Source organism: Rhinatrema bivittatum, chromosome 13 (assembly GCF_901001135.1).
Source record: "Rhinatrema bivittatum chromosome 13, aRhiBiv1.1, whole genome shotgun sequence".
Classification (NCBI taxonomy): domain Eukaryota; kingdom Metazoa; phylum Chordata; class Amphibia; order Gymnophiona; family Rhinatrematidae; genus Rhinatrema; species Rhinatrema bivittatum.
The window spans coordinates 64,690,985-64,710,860 of NC_042627.1; the positions used below are offsets into that span (position 1 = coordinate 64,690,985).

At 44.8% G+C, this 19,876-nt stretch overlaps 1 protein-coding gene across 17 annotated transcripts in view; it reads right to left on the reverse strand.

Annotated features, from left to right (window-relative positions):
- PPIP5K1 (diphosphoinositol pentakisphosphate kinase 1) overlaps positions 1-19,876 on the reverse strand; it is a 149,781-nt gene that overhangs the window by 114,479 nt on the left and 15,426 nt on the right. For all 17 annotated transcript variants that reach the window (XR_003852305.1, XM_029574303.1, XM_029574314.1 and 14 more), the window contains exon 2: positions 4,843-5,410. Coding sequence is in view for 16 of the 17 variants with exons in the window: in XM_029574303.1 (XP_029430163.1) it covers positions 4,843-5,007 (165 nt within the window). In the remaining variant the exon portion in view is untranslated. The remainder of the gene's footprint in view (positions 1-4,842; positions 5,411-19,876) is intronic.

Consider the following 19,876-nt stretch of genomic DNA (forward strand, 5'->3'; position numbering starts at 1 on the left):
CAGTAATTTTTAATTCATCTGAATTAGTCCACCTGATATCCAAAACTGTGAGAACAAATCAAAAACGAATACTTAACTTAAACACTGCTGCTTGATGATTATTCTTCAGACAGGATCCCCATATTTTACTATAATCCAGCGTGCAAAGACAGCACTCTACGAGAAAGCTTTTAATCCTCAAATTGCCAATGTGACCAGTGTTTCACTGGAAGGCTTCATCAGGGCCAGTATGAATCTCTAAAATACAAAGCTGCAACGCATTTCAGGTGACAACAAGCTTATCCTATTGACTTCATTTCACTCCACTTTCCCTGAGTGATACATTGATCTTTAACTGAGCTTTTAGCAGGCTACAATTGTGCCCAAACATATCTTTTATTGCATTTTAGACCTATTTGTATAATAAGTAATTGTTTATCATATTGTATTATGTTCTATCGTAATTTTGTTTATATTATTTGATGCTGTTACCACTTGGGCAATTTGAAAGAGAGGACTATAAATAAGAATGTACATTTGGAAAGCTAAACGTGATTTGGGGGCTTGTAAGGCAGTAAGGCAGATTGTAAGGAGGAACTTTGAGTTAGGGAGGGTCATTTTATAACTGCGTATGGTCAGGTAAAGTCCATGCTCACCTTTTATGTTCAGACTTTACCTCGAATTTTTGAAAATTTGCAGGGAATTGGCTTGGTACATGCTCAGAATAAACTGCACAAGGTTAATCTCCTCTTTGAAGGGCGTAACTTATGCACAAACTTTATAAAATCAAACAGCAAGTGCTTACATTCAAACTCCACCTCAACTCTGCCGCCCCCCGGGAACGCCTCACCCCAGCTTGTGTAAAAGTGTGCAAGAAACCACCAAGGGCCTGATTTTTCAAAAGCATTTACACGCTTAAAACTGGGGTTTACATGTGGAAATGCACTTTACCCGTGTTAAGTGGCTTTTGAAAATTGCTACAATATATGCCGTTGAATTGTCCATAGGTTTTACCCACATTAAGCGCACTTTACTGTGGGTAAATGGCTTTTGAAAATCTCTATGGGCCGGATTTTAAAAGGGTTACGAGCGTAAATCCGGGTCTACGCGCGCCGGGCCTATTTTAAAAAGGCCCGGCGATGCACGGAAAGCCCCTGGACGCGTGTAAGTCCCGGGGCTTGCAAAAAGGGGCAGGGAGGGGGTGGGGAGGGGGAAGGGCGGGGTCAGGCTCCCGGCACAGCGGCCGTATTTGCTGCTGTGCCGGGGATCGTGCGCCGGCCAACTTTGGGTAGGCGCTAATTTCTGAAAGTAAAATGTGCGGCTTGGCTGCACATTTTACTTACTGAATCGCGCATTTTACTTACTGAATGCACGGGCACATTTTACTTACTGAATCGCGCGGGAATACCTAATAGTAATCCACAGTATAATGTATATAATGTAAATAATGTAATCCTTTCTGTTCGGCTCTCTTATTCTTATCTCTCCTCCAAGTTTAAAACCCTTGTTGTAATGTAACTTTTGATCTCCCTGCACTTGTTTATGTTCCGTTTTCTGTACTCACCCCTTGTTACCTGTAAACCGGCATGATGTGCTTCACGAATGTCGGTAAATAAAAGTTAATAAATAAATAAATAAATAAATAAATGATGTGGTTTCTAACCATGAATGCCGGTATAGAAAAAACGCAAATAAATAAATAAAATAAATAAATAGGGCCATCAATATGCATTTGCATGTTGAGGGCGCTATTAGGTTCGGCGGATTGGTCGCGCGTTTTCGGCCCCTTACTGAATAAGCGGTAAGGGAAAACGCGCATCCAGTGGCAGGTTAACAGTGCCCTCCATCGGCGCGCTCTGTACTGTATCGGCCCGTTAGTACTGAATGGTGTGCTAGAGGTAACAAGAGTTGATGGGGTGGTGACTTCAAAAAAGGCTCAAGGCCTGGCAGCATAAGTGGAATAAAGAAGCCAGTGGAGCAGGTAGAGAACCGATGAAGCACAGCTGCCAACCTTCCTATCAAAGATGCACTTGATGGTGATGATGTGGCAGAGCCAGGAGAAAGAATCCAACACTAGCACACGGCAGTACAACTCCTGGCCACTCAGCTCAAACGCAACGGAGGCGAGGGCCATGAGGTGAGGGCAGGCCCCTTTGGGCCTTTCGGCTGAGAATGAGAGAACGGCATGGGGGGGGTTAACACCTTGTCCCCCCTGACTCCACCGGGGAAACAGAAACATTACGACCATGGCCAAAGAAGAAGGATAAAAACCTGTTATTTAAAAAATTACCACTTAGCCTCTTTTTTTGGATTAAGGTCAAGTATGAGTGAAATCATTTTACCAAGCCTGAGTCATGAGCTGAGGATGGTCCCAGCTTGGGTTTTTGGCTGAGGCTGAGAAGCTACGTAACACGGGGGAGAGGGGGGGTCAGTGCTCTGCCACCTGATCCCACTGGGAACATGAAACTGTTTGAACCCTGGCCAAACCAGGAGGATTAAAACAATTAAATAATAAGTGGTCACGGGCCCTTATTATAAGGGGTTAACACCCTGCAATCTGAGCTAACCCTGTATCCTTAATTGTTTGGAAACTGACCAGAAAATGTACAGCTTGCCATGTCATTTTTAAACACTTTTATTTTATTACTTAGACAAACATTAGCGAAAAGGGACTTTTTAAATCAATTTTTTTGGAGCATCTTCTTCGTGCTGTTGATTTGGTAGCCTCATTAAACTAATACAAACTTTAGAAGTCAATCTGACCAAAGAAATCTTATGACACTAGACAGTATTGTAAAGGCAAAGGGAAAGATACAGACCCTTAGGACAACAGTCCCAGCAAAATAAAATCACATCCCTTTGGATCATCGAGCTGAAACGTAAAACAAATAGTACCATTCAAATTCTCCTTTCAGACTTTGCTTTTATTTCCTGGCTTAAAGATTTTGAACAGGCCTCCGCCTAGGCGACTTCGGATTGTCACAAACCAAAGCAAACTGGGTGCACTGCTGTCCGGATCCCTAACAGAGTCCCGTGGACGGACGGATTGTGCTTTACTCTGTGAGAGCAAATTACGCAGGATCCTTGAAAGAGATTTTTCAGCGCAGGAATCCTGGTTAGAACACAAGATGCACGTAGTTTAGCCCCAGTAAGTTTTTAAAAATATAACAAATATAACTGCCTTTTAAATTAAATTAGGGTAAAAGAAGAGGATGCAGGAACTTTGAAGAGCCAAGGATTCTTGGAGCTTGTTAAAAATGAAATCATTTCAGACTCGCATTCGTCACTCAGGAAAGATCCTAGTGCTTAGCATTCAATTCCATCTTTCACTCAGCACTGAGAACGTTTTCTGTCACGGTTTTAACAGCGCTGTTTGCAATGTCCGTAATGGGTGGAAATGGAAAGAGCACTTAGCAAAAGCCGTTTACCTGGATGGCTGGGCTGCCTGCTCCCCAGTCACAGTAGGCGAGAGGGGGGGGGGGGTTCAACATCTCACGCCTTTTATCCAGGCAAAAAAGTAGGTGGGCTCGGGGGCGGAGCTAAGCCAGGGTGGCATCGACGCGGGTGGTTCTGCATTTTCACAACTTCCCACATTGTTTTCCCAGAGAAAAAAAGTGCCCGCACGGAAAGCAGATGCCAATCTGCGCGGACGCCTTTACCCCGAGCCAGCTTTCAAAGGCAAAGGTCTGCACGCTCTTCCCCTTTGAAAACGACTGCAAAGCCCACGGCTAAAACTGCGTGGGCAGCTGTGTGGGCAGTTTGGAAATTGCCCCAATTCTGTACAATCTTACTGTATCGTGTCCATTTGATTTGATTTTCTGTAAAATTTATGAGCGATGAATAGAGAGGCAGAGGGAGAGATCGGCTAAGTGAGGCTGAAACAGTGATACCGATGCTGGGTAGAGGGGGAGCACTACCCACCTGAGCCCACCTCATGCCGGAGGATGCCTTGCTGGGGCCGGGCACAGGCTTGGATGTTTCAGGTGGCCCCACCTCTCCCGGGTGATGTCACCAGCCCAGGATCCTTTAAAATCAGCCCAGTTGCCTGGGTGGCTCGCTCTCTAAAGGGAGTAACTGGATGGGGGTAAGGTGCAGGGGGTTTATATTGACTATTAATGAGTTGTTTACATTTAAGTTGTTTTGCTAATATTAATTGTATAAACTTGCTGTATGACTTATCGGGCTTTAATTCCCTAGTGAGAGTACAGAGGGAGGTAAAAAGGTTGAACTTTGCTTAAAATTATGTTTTATATTGTTCTGTATTTTATTTATTGAATGTATATGGATTGTATTTTATGTATTTGCATTTGTTTATGAATTGTATTTATTCATTGTTTATTGATTCTGTAAGGCGCTTTGAGTAACCTTTTGAGCTAATAAGGGGAGCACAAATGTAAAGATAAGCAATGAAGCCAAAAGCATACAAAGCAACATTAAGAAAAAGGCAAGCTGCTATTCAAAATTTCTCAAATCTCTACCTTCTCCTCCTATCAATTCACAAACAGAATAAAAAAAAAAAAATTTAATACTAAACATCGCAGTCATCCCTTTTTCGTACACATAAAGGAAATAAAGTCCACAAATAAAATAAAGTAAATGTTGCTGAGGCCAGAAGAACAAGCCAGTCAGCGCCTTTCAACCCTTGATTGTACATGGAGATATTTTTCTGGGCGAAAGCCTTAATGCCTTCAAAATGTACAGGAAAACAGCAAAGCAGTTCCAATATGGTTACAATTAATCCACATTTTAGCTTTCTAAACAAGAATCCATGCAGGAAACCATGGCAGACAACTTCCCCGAGTAGCATGAAAATGACTTCCCCAGAGCGAGAAAAGTCACAGAAAACAATGAGCAATTTCCTACCAGTTCTTCCTCCTCGTCTTCATCCTCGTCTTCCTCATCCTCGTAGAAGTCCACTTCATCCAGATTCATGTTTGATTCCAGGAAGTCTGTCTCATCATCTCGGGCACCGACAAAGAACTTGGGAGCAGAGCTGTCGCCCTCGCTGGGGGGAGTCAGGGATGACATCACAGCCAAGCAGGCCTACCATCCCGCTCCAAAATCATCATCGAGAAACGACCACGAAAAAAAAAAAAATGTTTTTAAAGCCCTCAGGTAAGGAGTCTGCTTAGGATCAGCTGAGGGTGAGCGCGTTTGGTGCAAAGCATATACTTTGTTGAGGGAGTGTGTGTGTGTGTATGTATGTGTGTGTGTGTTTCTGGGGGTGGAGGGAGAGTAACCAACATGTGTAAGCGTGCCAACACGGCCTGAGAGGGAGAACGTGTAATTATCGCAAAGCTGCCAGGAGCCAGCGGCTTTGGGTTTGAAAAGGCTAAAATTATGAAAGCAGCCAGCACTTGAGGACTCCAGAAGAGGCTTGCGGGAGCTCTAAAAGCACCAGAGACATTATTAGCACATCCATCGGGAAGAGCTGCAGAAAGAAAGAAAAGAAAAGATTACACATATGACATTACCTTCAGTTGTAACAGCAAAGGCACAGTTCTATAAGCAAACGTCTGCAAAGGGGCGTGGCCATGTTATTGGACTGCCGCTCATTTCCACTACGTCCCAACCTTCACCACCACCTCCCAGCTCCTAATGACTTTGCTCCAGGGCACGAATGCCTTGCTGTCAAATTGTTGATACCACTTTGGGGCCAGTGCTCACTAATGTTTACATTTACGAACGCACGTTCAGTTTAAAACCACACTCGGGAACGACCATAAGGTACGCTTTACACCTGGACTGCATAACCTTTTATAGCACATTCTATCAAGCCCCATTATTATGAAGCACAATGCTGTTAGAAATGAGATCGGAGGCAAACGATCCCCTGGATTGAAGCCAAGCTAGGTATTTATTTATTTAACATTTTTATATACCGAAATTCCTGTAGCAAAGTTACATATCAATTCGGTTTACATTATAACATTAAACAGGCATGACCGAATGCAATGCAATTACATCGTACAGGAGAATAAACTTGGGTCAAGTAAACTGGGGATTAAATAAATAACAAACAAATAACAAAGAATACATTAAACAGAGAATACATTAAAGACTGAGTGAGGTTCTAGAGAGGACCTGGCTAGATATGAAGTAGTCACTGTACAAGATGCGGACATTTGGAAAGTTTGAGAGGAATTGTCGTTATGGATAGAAAGCTTGTTTCTATCCATAACGTACACAGTGTACACAGGTAGAGAGTACATTGTACCTTTCATCGCTTCAAATGACATACAGTCTTTACTGATGTCAATTTTGCTGTTTGTATCTCTGACTGTGCGTGTAAAACTGCCCCCCAAAACCTACCCCACCCCCAAACCTTACCCCGAGTTAATAGTGCCCCCTCTTACAGTGGTATGATTAGTAGACTTACATATTGCTTACATATTGGACTCTCTCTCTCTCCAATTGGTCCCTCCCTCCCCCCAGGCACAACGCACAAGCGTTTGATGTTAGTTGCGCTATTTACCGCACAAATTATGGCATTTGCTTTATTTGTTATACCGCCTTTCCATAAAATCAAAGCGGTTTCCAAGAACAATAATCTATAAAGCATCCAAATCAACCAATTAACAAAATCAAAACACAAGTGAAAACACATTAAACAACAACAAAACATTATAAATACATAACAAATACAGACCATTATTGAAAATTTATTTTTACAAAAACAGTAAACAAAGCAAATCAATCATCATAAAAACATAAAACAAAGAGTTCAGAAATCTGGAAATAGGATCTCACAGAAACTGAACATAAAAACAATTAAAAGAAACAGACGCACGCTAAACACCCGTGCCACCACTCACTAGTAGCGAATAATTAAAAACCTGGTTAAAACAATGTTTTAATGCATTTCCTAAATTTATCTTGGTAGTGAAAAAACAAAGAAGATTGGTGTATCAAGGGACTTTTATTATTTTTTATTATTTTCGCTACTCAGCAATATTGGATCGGCTTCCGCTTTGTTTTTTGGGTCCTAAAAGTATCTTTAACTTCACCTGCGATACTCAGTGATACTCAGCAGGTACCAGTGGACATGGTTTGGTTAGTGGGGCTATCATAATCATAGTAGCAGCCCTCAGCTTAGGATGTGCCTTTAATCCATCTCTATTATGATTAAATATTATTATATTTTATCACATTAAAACAGAACACAGATGGCTGGTTGATGGTGCAGAGGGAGTGTCGTGGTCATTGCTTAAGGCCAACACCTGGTGGCCAGATTCAGGGCTGATGATGGAAGGTTCTGGAAAGACTTGTGCACGGCACCAGGCCTAGAACCGTCACTGCGATAAGCAGACAAGGTATATCGGGAAGGGCAGGGAGGGTATATAAAAGAGGGTAAATATCCCCGGCTAGTTGCAAACGAAGGCTCACAACACCAGATCCCAGGTCCAGTTATGATTCAACTGGAAGTACAAAGGAGCTAAAGGAAAACTTCTGGGTCCAAAAAAATATATATATACAGAATACAATCAACCAATCAGCATGCAGAGACCTGCATAATCACAGTCCTGGTATGTGAGCACAAAACACATTTTTTAAATTTGATTTTGGTACATTTGCTAAATATTCAGCCCAATCGGGCTTGGGACTGCAATCTCAGAATTTATCATTTCCCAGCCTCAGAACATGTCCCCAGGTCACGCTACCCAGGAGATAACGCACTTCTGGAGTGGATATCCTTCACAATCTTTTTCCCTTTACATTCCTCATATCCCCTTGTGCCATCCTCCCACCCTCTTCCTTTTCTCAGCTCCTGACCCCTGTCGGTTTCTCCCTTCCCTTCTCTCCAAGGTCACCAGAAATGCTTCGAGCTGTGCCCAGCCTTGTCAAATGACCCCCTCGGAGCTATTATGTACACAGGAGGTGCCAGACTATCCAGCTTTCAAACGGCAAACAAACAGGTGGGGCCCGGGGACGCTCACCAGTGCTCAGTTCCAAAACAAATAGCGGCTCAATCCAGAAACTGGAAGAGCGTTCACCGTCAACACATTTCTTAAGCATATTTATGGAGGACACTTGCCAAATTTGTTTACATGGGTTTATAGCAATTCACCCAAATAAACAGCCTGTCTGAAAACGGACCACTTATTTTCAGTGGCATTACAAAGAGGCGTTCCCTTGAATGCATTTAGGTCAGGGGAAGTAAATATAGCATGCATACATGCCGTGTTCAAAAGCATGCGTGCTATTTTCCCCTCCTCTTGACCACCTGCACAAAATATCAGATGCCAAGTGCGCGGGCCATTCCAGCTCATGTACTTTATGCAGATTTCAAAAGGCAAAGTCCCCAAGTGGGTTCCCTTTGAAAATTCAGATAGAGAGCGCACGTTAAAACTGCCCGTGTAATTCGCAACCTTGCAGACCATTTAAAAACTTGCCCCCACAGGATGAACAAGGCCAAATGGGCCAGGTGAAACCGTTAGAACCGTCACCCAGAGAACGCCAGTATTCGGTGGGGTCATTTCAAGAATCCTGCGCAGGTATTTATGAGAGCAAAAGTGCATGAACACAAATCATAGGTAATCCTTTTAGTTCTGAAGAGGCCTCATACTGGAAACACAGGGAGGCACGGGTCAATACGAAGTTCATCGACATTCTCAGTAAGAAATCGGTCTCAATAGACCTGAACGCCACCAACAGAACAGAAGACCCAACCTCCTGGACCCGCTATGAAGGTCTGCGTTAGACACAACAGGGACACAACTGGGTTTTGAAACTATTCACAAATGAGATTTCCTTTACTGGATCCTAACGCTTCTTTAACTGCGCATTGTGACTTGACTGTGAGTTGTTCTAATGCCTCTCTGTTCATTTCAATCTATTGTAAACTGCCTTGAGACCAACTGTGGGAAAAGGCAGAATATCACTTGTTCACAAATAAATAAATAAGAAAGCAATGCTACACAGACTGGAAACCCTCATGTTACAAAACTCTTAGCAATACAAAATAACCTAAAACACATAAAGCAACTCCTGATCAAAATGTCCTAACATCTGCATGCACGTCAACAACCTTGGATTATTCTGAGGGCAACTTAACAAACATTGGTCACAAACTGCACAGTTTTTTTTAATGGGAGGCTTCTAATCTTTCTGCTTTGGTCCTGGGCACAGTTTTGTATCCTCTCCCCCTCCCCTCCCCTCAGGAGGCAGAGCAATCCTGCCCCCCCCCCCCCCCCCCGTTAAATAAATTCTGAAACCCAGCACAAAGGTCAAGCATGGGTTGTCCGCGTCATGCCTCGGTCTTTCCTTAGATCGTAACCAAGAAGCCGAGAGGCAAAGCTAAGTGATGACCCTTTGAATGCATGGGCAGGAACAGAAAGCAGAGGTCATTGGACAAAAAGTATGCAAAACTCTGGGTACACAAATAACAACAATTCATTCAGGAGGCCATCCAGAGTCAACTTTTGCATTGCGGTTGCTTTGCCTCACCCTCTCTTCTTCTTCTTTGACACATATCATGAAACACAAAGACTCCAGTTACTCAAGATTACGACCAATTCTTTGATATTGAATATATTTGTATTCAGAATGACCAACAGAAGTAGCCAAGTTATTTTACACAAAAAAAAACCCAAAAAAGCTTTGCCGCATCCTTGAACACATGTATCATTAGAAAAAAGGCATTGATGTAATGGTGAAATAAAAAATAAAAGGCAAAGGCCCCACGATTCACCCTTACAAATGAATGCAATGTTAACGACTCGGAAGTCCTGTAGGTGCGATATGCAGATTTTGCTGCTCGGGAGCCTTCTATCTTCAAATGCCTACAGACTAACGGGGTAAAAGCCCATTGAAACCGATTGAAGTCTTTAAAAAGTCCCTCTCACCTAGCCACAGCGTCTCTTATTATATACGTCATGGTAAAGATCTCACAGTTACCACATAAGGAACTTAGACTGCTGAGCTACCCCAACCTGAAAAGGAGTGGGCACGTCTTTTTACACACACATGTGAAAAGGATTATTTGTTTTTATCAGGTAAGAAACTGGAGATGAGTCGCGGCCTCTCCCCGCTCACTCAGCCTTTTCCCTCCTGCTACCATTTGTCGCTACATCAAAAACTTGCCAAGGAACAGATTAAAACATGAAAACCTCTCTGAAGCTCCAAGGCTCCTCCACCCTCTAAAAATGTCCCCGAGGCCCGGAATTTTCTCACACACTTCTATGCCTTGGGAGTGCCAAGCCGGAGTCAACACCTCCTGGTAACTGCGCTCTCTGCATCCCAAGCAGGGACAGATTTAGGAACAGGCCAAATTCTGAAGGTGCCCAAAAACTGGACCACCATCTGCTGCTTATCTGATTTCTGGGGGCAAAATCCCCCGCCACTGGTCCTCTGCCTATTAGGGCTATAATCTTAAATCCAGTCCTGACCCAAGCCCATGTATGCACTTATGTGGCACGCCAAACACAGATTACAGGGGAATAGGAATTAATTGCAACGCGTATCATGGTGCAGAAACTGATAGTAGGGGTCCTGAACAAAACAAGGTTCATACTAGGTGAAGATACCCTTTAAAGAACCAAGAAAAAAGGTGCTGTAGTTACAGTGCATGAGAAGGTATCACAACCTCCAGAGACTCCAGTAAGTATCATTAACTTATCAAGTGATACTGGAGGGTTCCGAAAAAAAGCCAGTTGTGACGGCCACCATCTCTAGAGCAAGAGCAATGTAGACTCTTCGCCACCAGGGACGGGACTGAAACCAATTGTTTACGCATAACTCTCAGATGACTCCGGCTACTGCCAAAGTGATCTGAATTTCAACAGACATCCTAGAGATAAAAGAGACTGGCTGGGTGCCACTGAGCTACTCTGCAGTAACTTAAGCATAGATTCTGTGACAGAATTATGACATTTCATTGCCAAAACTGCTCTGTTAGCAAATACCAGCAAACACTGGCATGCAAATACTAATCACTGGATATGGAAGGGAAATGTATATTTGTTATCTGGATACTGACAAGCATTTTACTGTAACTATTTACAGGTTAAATAATCAAACCTCATTGGATTGCCTTTAAATGTGGTTGCTTTTTTGGTGCTGATGTAGTAAGGTTGGTTAGAGGATTTAAAACTGAGCCATGGAAATGCACGTACTCCTCTTGAGTACTAAACGCTGAATGAATGTGGACAGGCTATGGTAATCTTCACCTTTTGGGAAGCTCTATTAAAACAGTATATTTCCTCTTCATGTCCCCTCTTTTGGTAATTTTCATCACTATTTCTTCTGTAGAAGACAAATTGATTTCTTCACCTTGTTAGCATCATCATAGCTAGTCTGTCAGCCCGTGTTAACATCTGTTCTAGCCACACCTGAGAAAGTCTATAAGAATACTCTGCCTGTTTCTGTAGAAGAAATCATGCCAGCTGCAACCACTGGCAGTGATTTTCCTACTTCTCACTGAAACATGATTGCGATGTTTTTGCACAAGAAACTGTTGAACGAAAGATTCCAAGCTAGAAAGCAAAGTCTGCAAAATTGCATAAAACTAAGAACCTTTTTGCATTTTCACCTCGTTATCAATATTCTACTAAGATCTGAGCCCTCTTAAAGGGCCAGTGGCAGGAATCTTGCAGAGGCACCCTCTGATGATGTCATGGGGCCTCTGGTATTTAAGCCTGCCTGGACCTGCCTCAGATGCCTCAGCAATAGGTCTAATTCTGTAGAGTAGCTGTTTGCCACACAGTTCCTAAGCTCTGTCTCCAGTTCCTGATCCTTGGTTCCTGTTCCTGTGTCTCCGTTGGTTCCTGTCTCCTCGTCTGGTGATTCCCGGTTCATCTGCTCCCTGACATCCTGCCTTGTCTTCCCTTCCTTCAGATTGTCACTAGGGCTTTTGACCTCGGCTCGGACCCTGGCTTCTTCTTTGATATTGGATTCTCGGCTGATCTCGGATCTCCAGGACTTCGCTGGATTGCTGCCTGCCCCGGCCTCTGCCTGAAAGGACCTGTCTTCTTCTCGCTGGCCTTCTTCTTCCATGATGGATCCTCCTTCATTCACAGGCCCGTGCCTAAGTCCAGCCTGCCCCAGCCCCCAAGGGCTCAACCTGCGGGGGAATATGGGTTGGTATCGGTGACATTCCTGTTGGGCCTCTACTCCAGCCAGCAACGCCAGCCAACGGTAAGGACCTGCAGGGCGCCTCCCTGTGGGTAGCGGTAACCTCTCCTTAGTCCAAGGGTCCACAAACGCAACAGGCACTCATGATTTTTTCCAGCTATGCATCTTAACACTACTTTTAACGCTCACCAATCAAATATTTAATTGTAATGTCCATCACGATAAATACCTAGGCCTTTGACTGTGATAGCAGATAGCAACAATATTTTGTTAAAATCAGTCTGATGACAACCGACAGTAGGCATCATTTTTTTCTTCTTGCCTTTCTTCTCTTGCATGCACAAAGCCTCGGGCATCACAGTGAAGCTCTCTTCCCCCCCACCTTACTTCCACCACTCATACACAGTTTTCCATTCGCATACAAGAGCAGGGGCCCCAGGAATCGCATGCTCTTTCAACAGAAAGGCATGCATATGGGAATTTCTCCATCTGCAGTAACATGCCAAAGAAAAGCTGCCGTAGCACAGATTTGAAACTTGTGAGCATACTAGCGCCATCATGAAGGCTACGCCTCTTGTTTACAGTAATGCAGAAGAGCTGCAGAGACGTTGCAGGCTGCAATGACTGCTTCCTCCTCACTCTCAGGCTGATGGGATCGGTGTTGGGACCAGTCCTGTTCAACATCTTTGTGAGCGACATTGCGGAAGGGATAGAAGGGAAAGTTTGTCTATTTGCGGATGATACTAAGAGCTGGAACAGAGTGGACATGCCGGAAGGAGTAGAGAGAATGAAAATAGATTTAAGAAAACTTGAAAAGTGGTTGAGGATTTGGCAGCTGGGACTCGATGCCAAGAAGTGCAGGGTCATGCATTTGGGGTGCGGCAATCCAAAAGAGCTGTATGAGATGGGGAGTGAAGGGCTGCTGTACACGGAACAAGAGAGGGACCTTGGGGTGATAATGTCTGGCGATCTGAAGATGGCAAAGCAATGTGACAAGGCAATAGCTAAAGCCAGAAGAATGCTGGGCTGCACAGAGAGAGAGAGGAATAACCAGAAAGAAAAAGGAAGTGATAATGCCCTTGTACAGGTCCTTGGTGGAGACCTCATGTGGAGTATTGTGTTCAGTTCTGGAGACCGTATCTCAAAAAAGATAGAAACAGAATGGAGGCGGTCCAGAGAAGGGTGACCAAAATGGTGTGGGGTCTGTATCGGAAGACCTATGAGGAGAGGCTGAAGGATCTGAATACGTATACCCTGGAAGAGAGGGGGTGCAGGGGAGATATGATACAGACCTTCGGATACCTGAAAGGTTTTTAATGATGCACAAACTCTGAACTTTTTCTGTTGGAAAGGAAACAGTAGAACTAGAGGTCATGAAATGAAAATTCATGACCTCTAGTCATGAATTTAGGGGGAAAGATCCAACATAAGGAAATATTTTTTCACAGAGAGGGTGGTGGATGCCAGGAATGCCCTTCCAGAAGAGGTGAAGAAGATGAAAACAGTAAATAAATTCCAAAGGGCATGGGATAAACACTGTGGATCCCTAAAGGCTTGAGGTTGGAAACGAAGAAAAGGGTGCACGGGGGCAACATGCACAGAGCAGCAGTTACCATCCTTAACAGACACATGGGGGTAACCTGCACGGAGCGGCAGTTGTTACCTTGGGAAGCTTGCTGGTCAGACTGGATGGACCATTTGGTCTTTTTCTGCCTGCAATATTATATTACTAAGATGTAATAAGGTGCGTTCAGCAGAGTGCACAGTTTAATCCTCAGCTGAGCACAAATTTGACTCCCATTGCAGCAAGGAATTTTGTGCACAAGACATTTGCATACAACAGCACGCATACAGATTAGTGCCCTTTCATGTAAATCCTGGGCTAAGGAAGGCATTAGATATTACCCCTGCAATGCAGAGAGGTGCGTAGGCTTAACTCCTGTTTTCTTAACACTGTAAATTTTAGTTCTGGTCAATGGTGGAGTAAACTTTCCTGTGCTGTGGTACTGGGAACTTGGTACTCCACATTTATGTGCACAAAAGGTGCTTTTTTGCTTAATAATCTTCCTTTCCTTCCCCATAAAATACTTTTAACATGTCCCTGTGGCCGACTGGCTGTCATGGCCCCCGTTTTAACCTGTGAGCAATGGCAGTGAAATGCAGATGGGAGCTTTGCCTGGGGAAGGCTGACGAGCTGGGTGGGGCAGCCAGGCAGGGTTGGTTTAGCCCTGGGCGGTTCCTTGCTTCCGGCAGGTGGGTGCAGCTTCGCCAGTCACTCCCACTAGAGCTGCTGGGCAGATCAGGCAGTAGGGGTGGAGGACAAGGCAGGTGAGGCCACAGATGTTGCACTCAGCCCATGCAATAGACTGAGCACACATTTTAACTTGTGAGTAAATTTTCAAAGGGTTACGCGCAGAAAATATTAGCATTTACTGCACGGGGAGTTAATCTTTTCCCAGGCGAAACAGAAAAGCGAGAATAATAGCGAGTGAAGCGCCGAAATGCGAGGGGAGATGGAGAGAAACAGGGTGGTGATGAAAACAGAATATCTGCAAAGATGCGTTAGTCGAGAATCCAGTGTCACGATAATGATTTCACACGGCAAGAAACAGAGAGAGAGAGAGCTTTAGTCATTTAAAGGCCTAACATGGAAGAATTCTCCAAAGCCATTCCTGAAATGCACTGTTCTGAAGTGCTCGGGATATTCCCTAAGATTCAGTGCACAGCCAGGTTTACCTGCACTCTCAATGGTACAAGACTGGACTTTTAAGCAAAAAATATATAAGCTGATACTTTTTTATTGGACTAACTTTAAACTAGTCTTGACTAGGTTTTGGGATCTACACTCCCTCAATCAGGACAGAAAAAAACAAGATGAGAGTTCCTTTCTCACCAGCCAAAGAAGGAGCCCTCCTCGTCACCACTAAAGCTCTCTTGCTTCACATTCCCATCTATTGCCACTCGAGGCTTCCATGGTGCCGAGGACCTCCAGAGGGGTAGCTGTGCTTAGTCGGAGCAGCAAAGACAACCCGAAAGCCAAGGCACCAACAGATTTTATTGAGGCAACGCAGACTCTTGTCCTCGAAAGCTTAGGCCTCAATAAATCCACTAAGTCTACGTGGAGGCACCGGCCTCTGCTTATTTCTGGTACCGGAGATCACCGGCCCCTCCGACAGGAAGGGGTTTTTGAAGGCAAAATATACAGAAAAGAGCAGCACGAGGGCCACCCAGAGCACTACTGCAGCACACAGAGCTCCTGTGTAAACAGAGCCAGGCACAAGGAGAGAGAAACGCAGGAGATCTCCTGCTGATAAAGCAGCTCCAAGCCCCTTGCCAAACCTTCCCCCACCCAAGACAGCTGGCTCAGCACTGGAGGACAGACGGCCTTTTCAAATATCAATCTGCTCACAGGAGAGACTGGGATGCCGAAAACTCTGGCGGGAGAGGGGTCTAGCTCCTTCTCACTAGATTCCAGCAAGAAATCTGCAGTGGTGGCTCTCAGGACCTTGTAAGCTCCTGCCATGTCAGGGTGCACTTATAAACCTGCCTCCAAGACCCAGAATTTTATTTCACCACTAGCGATCATTTACATGTTGTTCATCTGCTGCTGTTCCCATCCATGTTTGCTGCTGTGTCACCTCTGCTCCACACTCATTAGGAAGGCAAAACAGGTCAAACAAAAGCTGCCAATAACAGTAACAATTCAAACAAAAGAGTATGCAGATCAGGTAGGTCAAGGTGCTTTAAAAGGACCGACATAAAAGATATTGCAATGCATGAGCTTTTGAGGCCTGGCGGGCCTTCTCTTCAGACGTTAGACAGTAAAATAAGCAAAGCATCCAAGGACAATAAAATATCCTATGCTTGCAATATGACATTATTACAGTTAAATATGGAGAAAGGGGGCTTCGTGCCTAGGCTGGCCTGCCTCTGAGAAACCAAAACAAATCTGCAACCTAATCTTCCACCCAGAAGATGAATGAGCGTGACAATGTACGAGCTCCCCCGTCACTCCCGCCCGATGCAGCCACGCAGCAACATGAAAACGACTGAAAAGCTGTCAAAATGTCTGCATCTGTCTAAGAGGAAGGGCGTTTTCGGGCCTCGGTGCCGAAAAAGCCTTCGACGGCCTTTCCTTCTGAGGGACCTGGGCAGGCTGGCCTCTCCGACGGGTGCACAGGCTGGGCCGCGGCTATGTACAAAGGTCTCTAGAGTGTGTCTTATTATCAAGGGCACTCTCTCACCCTTCGTTCCAGCTGCCAGAGGGTCTCGGCAGGGTTGCCCCCTCTCCCCCGTGGCTATCAGATCTGATCCTGGGCTCAAGGGTATTCGGCTAGGTGGGCACAGGCACAATCTCTCTCTATGAGGATGATGTACTGATATTTTTGACAGGTCCTCACTGCTGGGCATCATCGTTTTTGAATTTTTATTGAACGCTTGTGTGGAATGTTTTTGCATTTTGAGTTTCTAAAACGGTTTGGGCTGGCAAATGATTATCGGTACGGTGGTTGCCTTGGATAGGAAACTGAGCCAGGGTCCCACGTTTGCTTGAAGCCACTCTTCATATACATATTAAATATCTTTATCATTATCCTGATGATATGTTTTTGCTATTTGAGCGTGTTTGAATTGATATTATAGTTTCTACTCGGGGTTTTCAAGGAAAAGGAAGAAAAAGCAGGATAGATCTAAACTATCCAGGCAAAGGTCTGCCCTATCTGGCATTTTAGAAGGCCGCAGTGGAGAGGGAGACAAGAGAAGCCACTTTACTAGTGACCTTTGTGTCCTCCCAAGACAGCGTCTCTAATCTGTTTTTTCAGAAGTGACAGTCATTCCGTGGTTAAAAACTCTGGATAATTGCAGGAGGAAATGTCTTGGAAGGGAGGCTAGCTCCTTAGGCGCTAACGTGTGCATGTACTTTCAGAGCAAAGGTTTGCTTATTGTGAGTAACATGCGTTATATTTTCTCTGAGCCATAAGAGCTGCGTTCTAAGGGCCAAGGTGAGTCTTCATCTTGATTTGTAGCTAATGAAGGGCTTAGACAAATACCTGATGATACTTCCCACTGAACGTAAAGAGGACTGATGTCCTGATATAGAATCTGTTTCTTTGTAAGGTGCTCCTCACCAGTTTAATCGGGTCTCCCTTTTTTGTGGCATAGTGCAGGATGCATAGATTTATCCTGTAGGTTGATGCATGAGGTTTTTCTCCCTCTGATACTCTTTTAAGTTTGTATCCTCTTTTTTTTTCAAGTTTTTGATGTATACATTGGGGTTGTTTTTTTTAATGAAAATTTTAAAGCAAGCCTTATGTGTTTGTCCTATGCAAGCTCGGGTTCTGCCACATCAGTTTTGTCTGACCATTTGTATCCAATTTCAGATCACGATCCATTGAATTATGCCTGGGAGTTTGGCTCGCCATCTCAGATTGCAATTTTGTGCTTCATTTCTAGTTTAATATAGACAGCAAGAAGGTCCCACCACCTAGCAAAAACATTTTGCATGCTTTTAAGAGCCACAATGCCTTGGAAAAAGAGAAAAATATACCTCCTGGTTGAGATAAGAAAAGACTGTCGTGGTGCTATGAAAGAGCACTGCATTCACACAAGAACACTCTTAGTGATTAAAGTTTCATAGTCGGACGAGAAACAGGATGCATATTACACGCGAGTGACTTTTTTCATATCTCCTTGCGTTTAACCTTCAGAAGGGGACAAGCTCTCTCTCTAGCATTTGAACAGGCTACGGCACACCCCGCACAGCGCTTTCTTTATATATTTACCGGCTTGACCCGTGTGTGACCAGAGCAAAGGAGCTGAAATTTTAAGTGAACACTTGCCGAAGCTGAACTACAAGGCTTTTTCAAACCTAAGGCGCTTGAGCTGTATGTAGATACACCAGGCAGCTGTTTATGAGTAAGCAAAAGCCAGCAATTTATCTGTGGTGTCTGAGTAAAAGGGAAGATTGTGGAATGAGCCCGGTGAGTAAGCGAGAAAAAAAAGAGGAGTCATCAGTCTAAGACTCTATCTTTAGTCTTCCTCGGAGGGCACAAGGTGCAGTTCAGAAATCCCCCATGAGCTTCTCCTCTGGAGTGAATGGCAGCGGCAAAGAGGAAGCCTCCTCTGGAGCCAGGGAAATCATAGCAGAGCTTGGCCACTTTACAGATCGCGTGATACTGCCCATCACTTCTGGGTCACTCCACTCTCTGCATGGGCTACAGGCCAGACTTCACACGCAAGTCGCACTTCTTATCCATAAGTGCATACAACACAGGCACTCCTCACTAGCTCTCTGATTTTTTCTGCCGGGTTCATCCACACAATCTCTGCACCCCCTGTACAAAACAAGCAACCTCTGGCCTTCATGCCTCTCTATTATTTTTTTTTTTAATTGCACCCTCCCTCTGGGACAAGCTACCTTCACATGGCCAAGACTTCACTTCCCGCCCTATCTTTTGTTCTAGGCTCTGCCTTTGTTATGTGGCTTATCCGAAACCTTCGTTCCCTGCTTCATTTCTCTGTATGGCGTTCTGGGTAGCATCTCATCCAAAAGCTGAAGATAAAGAAAGGCGCGTGCAGGCCGGCCCAGTTCTACCCACAGAAGTTCAGATTTCAGACCGTGAGCCCTAGTATCTCTCTCCCCATCCCCACCCCAGCAGAGGAAAGGGAAGTGGGTGGTCCACCTCCTGCAAGCATGGCCAGTCCCGCTCTCATCTCAACCTCGGCTGCACGCTTCAGCTGAGACATGCAACACCTTTTTCCAACTCGGAATGTAATTTCATTCTTTTCTCGTCACCCAAATATCCCAGAGCTCCACCTAGCAGGACTGAGCTCACAGTCAGACCGACACAGTAAAGCGCGTTCAGCTGAGTGCACTGTTTAACCCGGGTTGGATGCGTGTCCGCAACCCCCTTACACAATAAGGAGTTTAGAGTGTCCATAATGTGCGTCCAAATCCCACCTCCCACCCCCGAAACTAATAGCGCTCATCACATGCAAATGCATATTGATGAGGCTATTAGTCATTCGCCCCAGACAATGTAAAAAAACAATCGGGCCGATACAGTACAGTGCGCGTCCGTTTTCCGAACCCGTGGCTGTCAGCGGGTTTGAGAACCGACGCCGGCAAAATTGAGCGTCGGCTGTCAAACCCGCTGACAGCCGCCGCTCCTGTCAAAAAGGAGGTGCTAGGGACGCGCTAGTGTCCCTAGCGCCTCTTTTTACTGCGAGCCCTCATTTAAATACTGGATCGCGCGCCCAGAAGAGTGGCCTGGGCACGCGTTGGGAGAGCGGGCACTCGCCTCGGAGCGCCGGCTCTCCCGCCGATTTTACTGTATCGGCCAGACCCGCACATTTTGCGCTCAGAAATTAACACCTGCCCTTGGGCCTGTTTCAGCCTGCGTGTGAATTTGCCAGTACTGATTTGTTTACACATTTTTAAAAACTGCCCTTTCGAGGATTGAACAAAGACATTGTGTGTCTCAAATAAAAATATAATGCGTACATTATGAAGGGAAAGCCTAATTAAGAAACCACACTAATTAAAGGTTAGTTCTTGATACAAAGTGAACACTTACTATTAAGAAACGTTCTCCTGTGTAAACACCTTGCTGGGATATCAACTATGGTATTTTCTATATGCCCTACAGCGCTCCCTACTGGCAAGGTGTAAAACTGCCCTGTTTCTTGTATGTCTTTAAGTATCCCATTTCCTCACAGGACTATAGCCTTGCCTATCGGCCTATAATCTGCCGCAGATGTCCATTACAATCCAGATTAATCTTCCTCACTGCTCAGTAAAGACTGGAGGGTGTTTTTTTTTCAGACC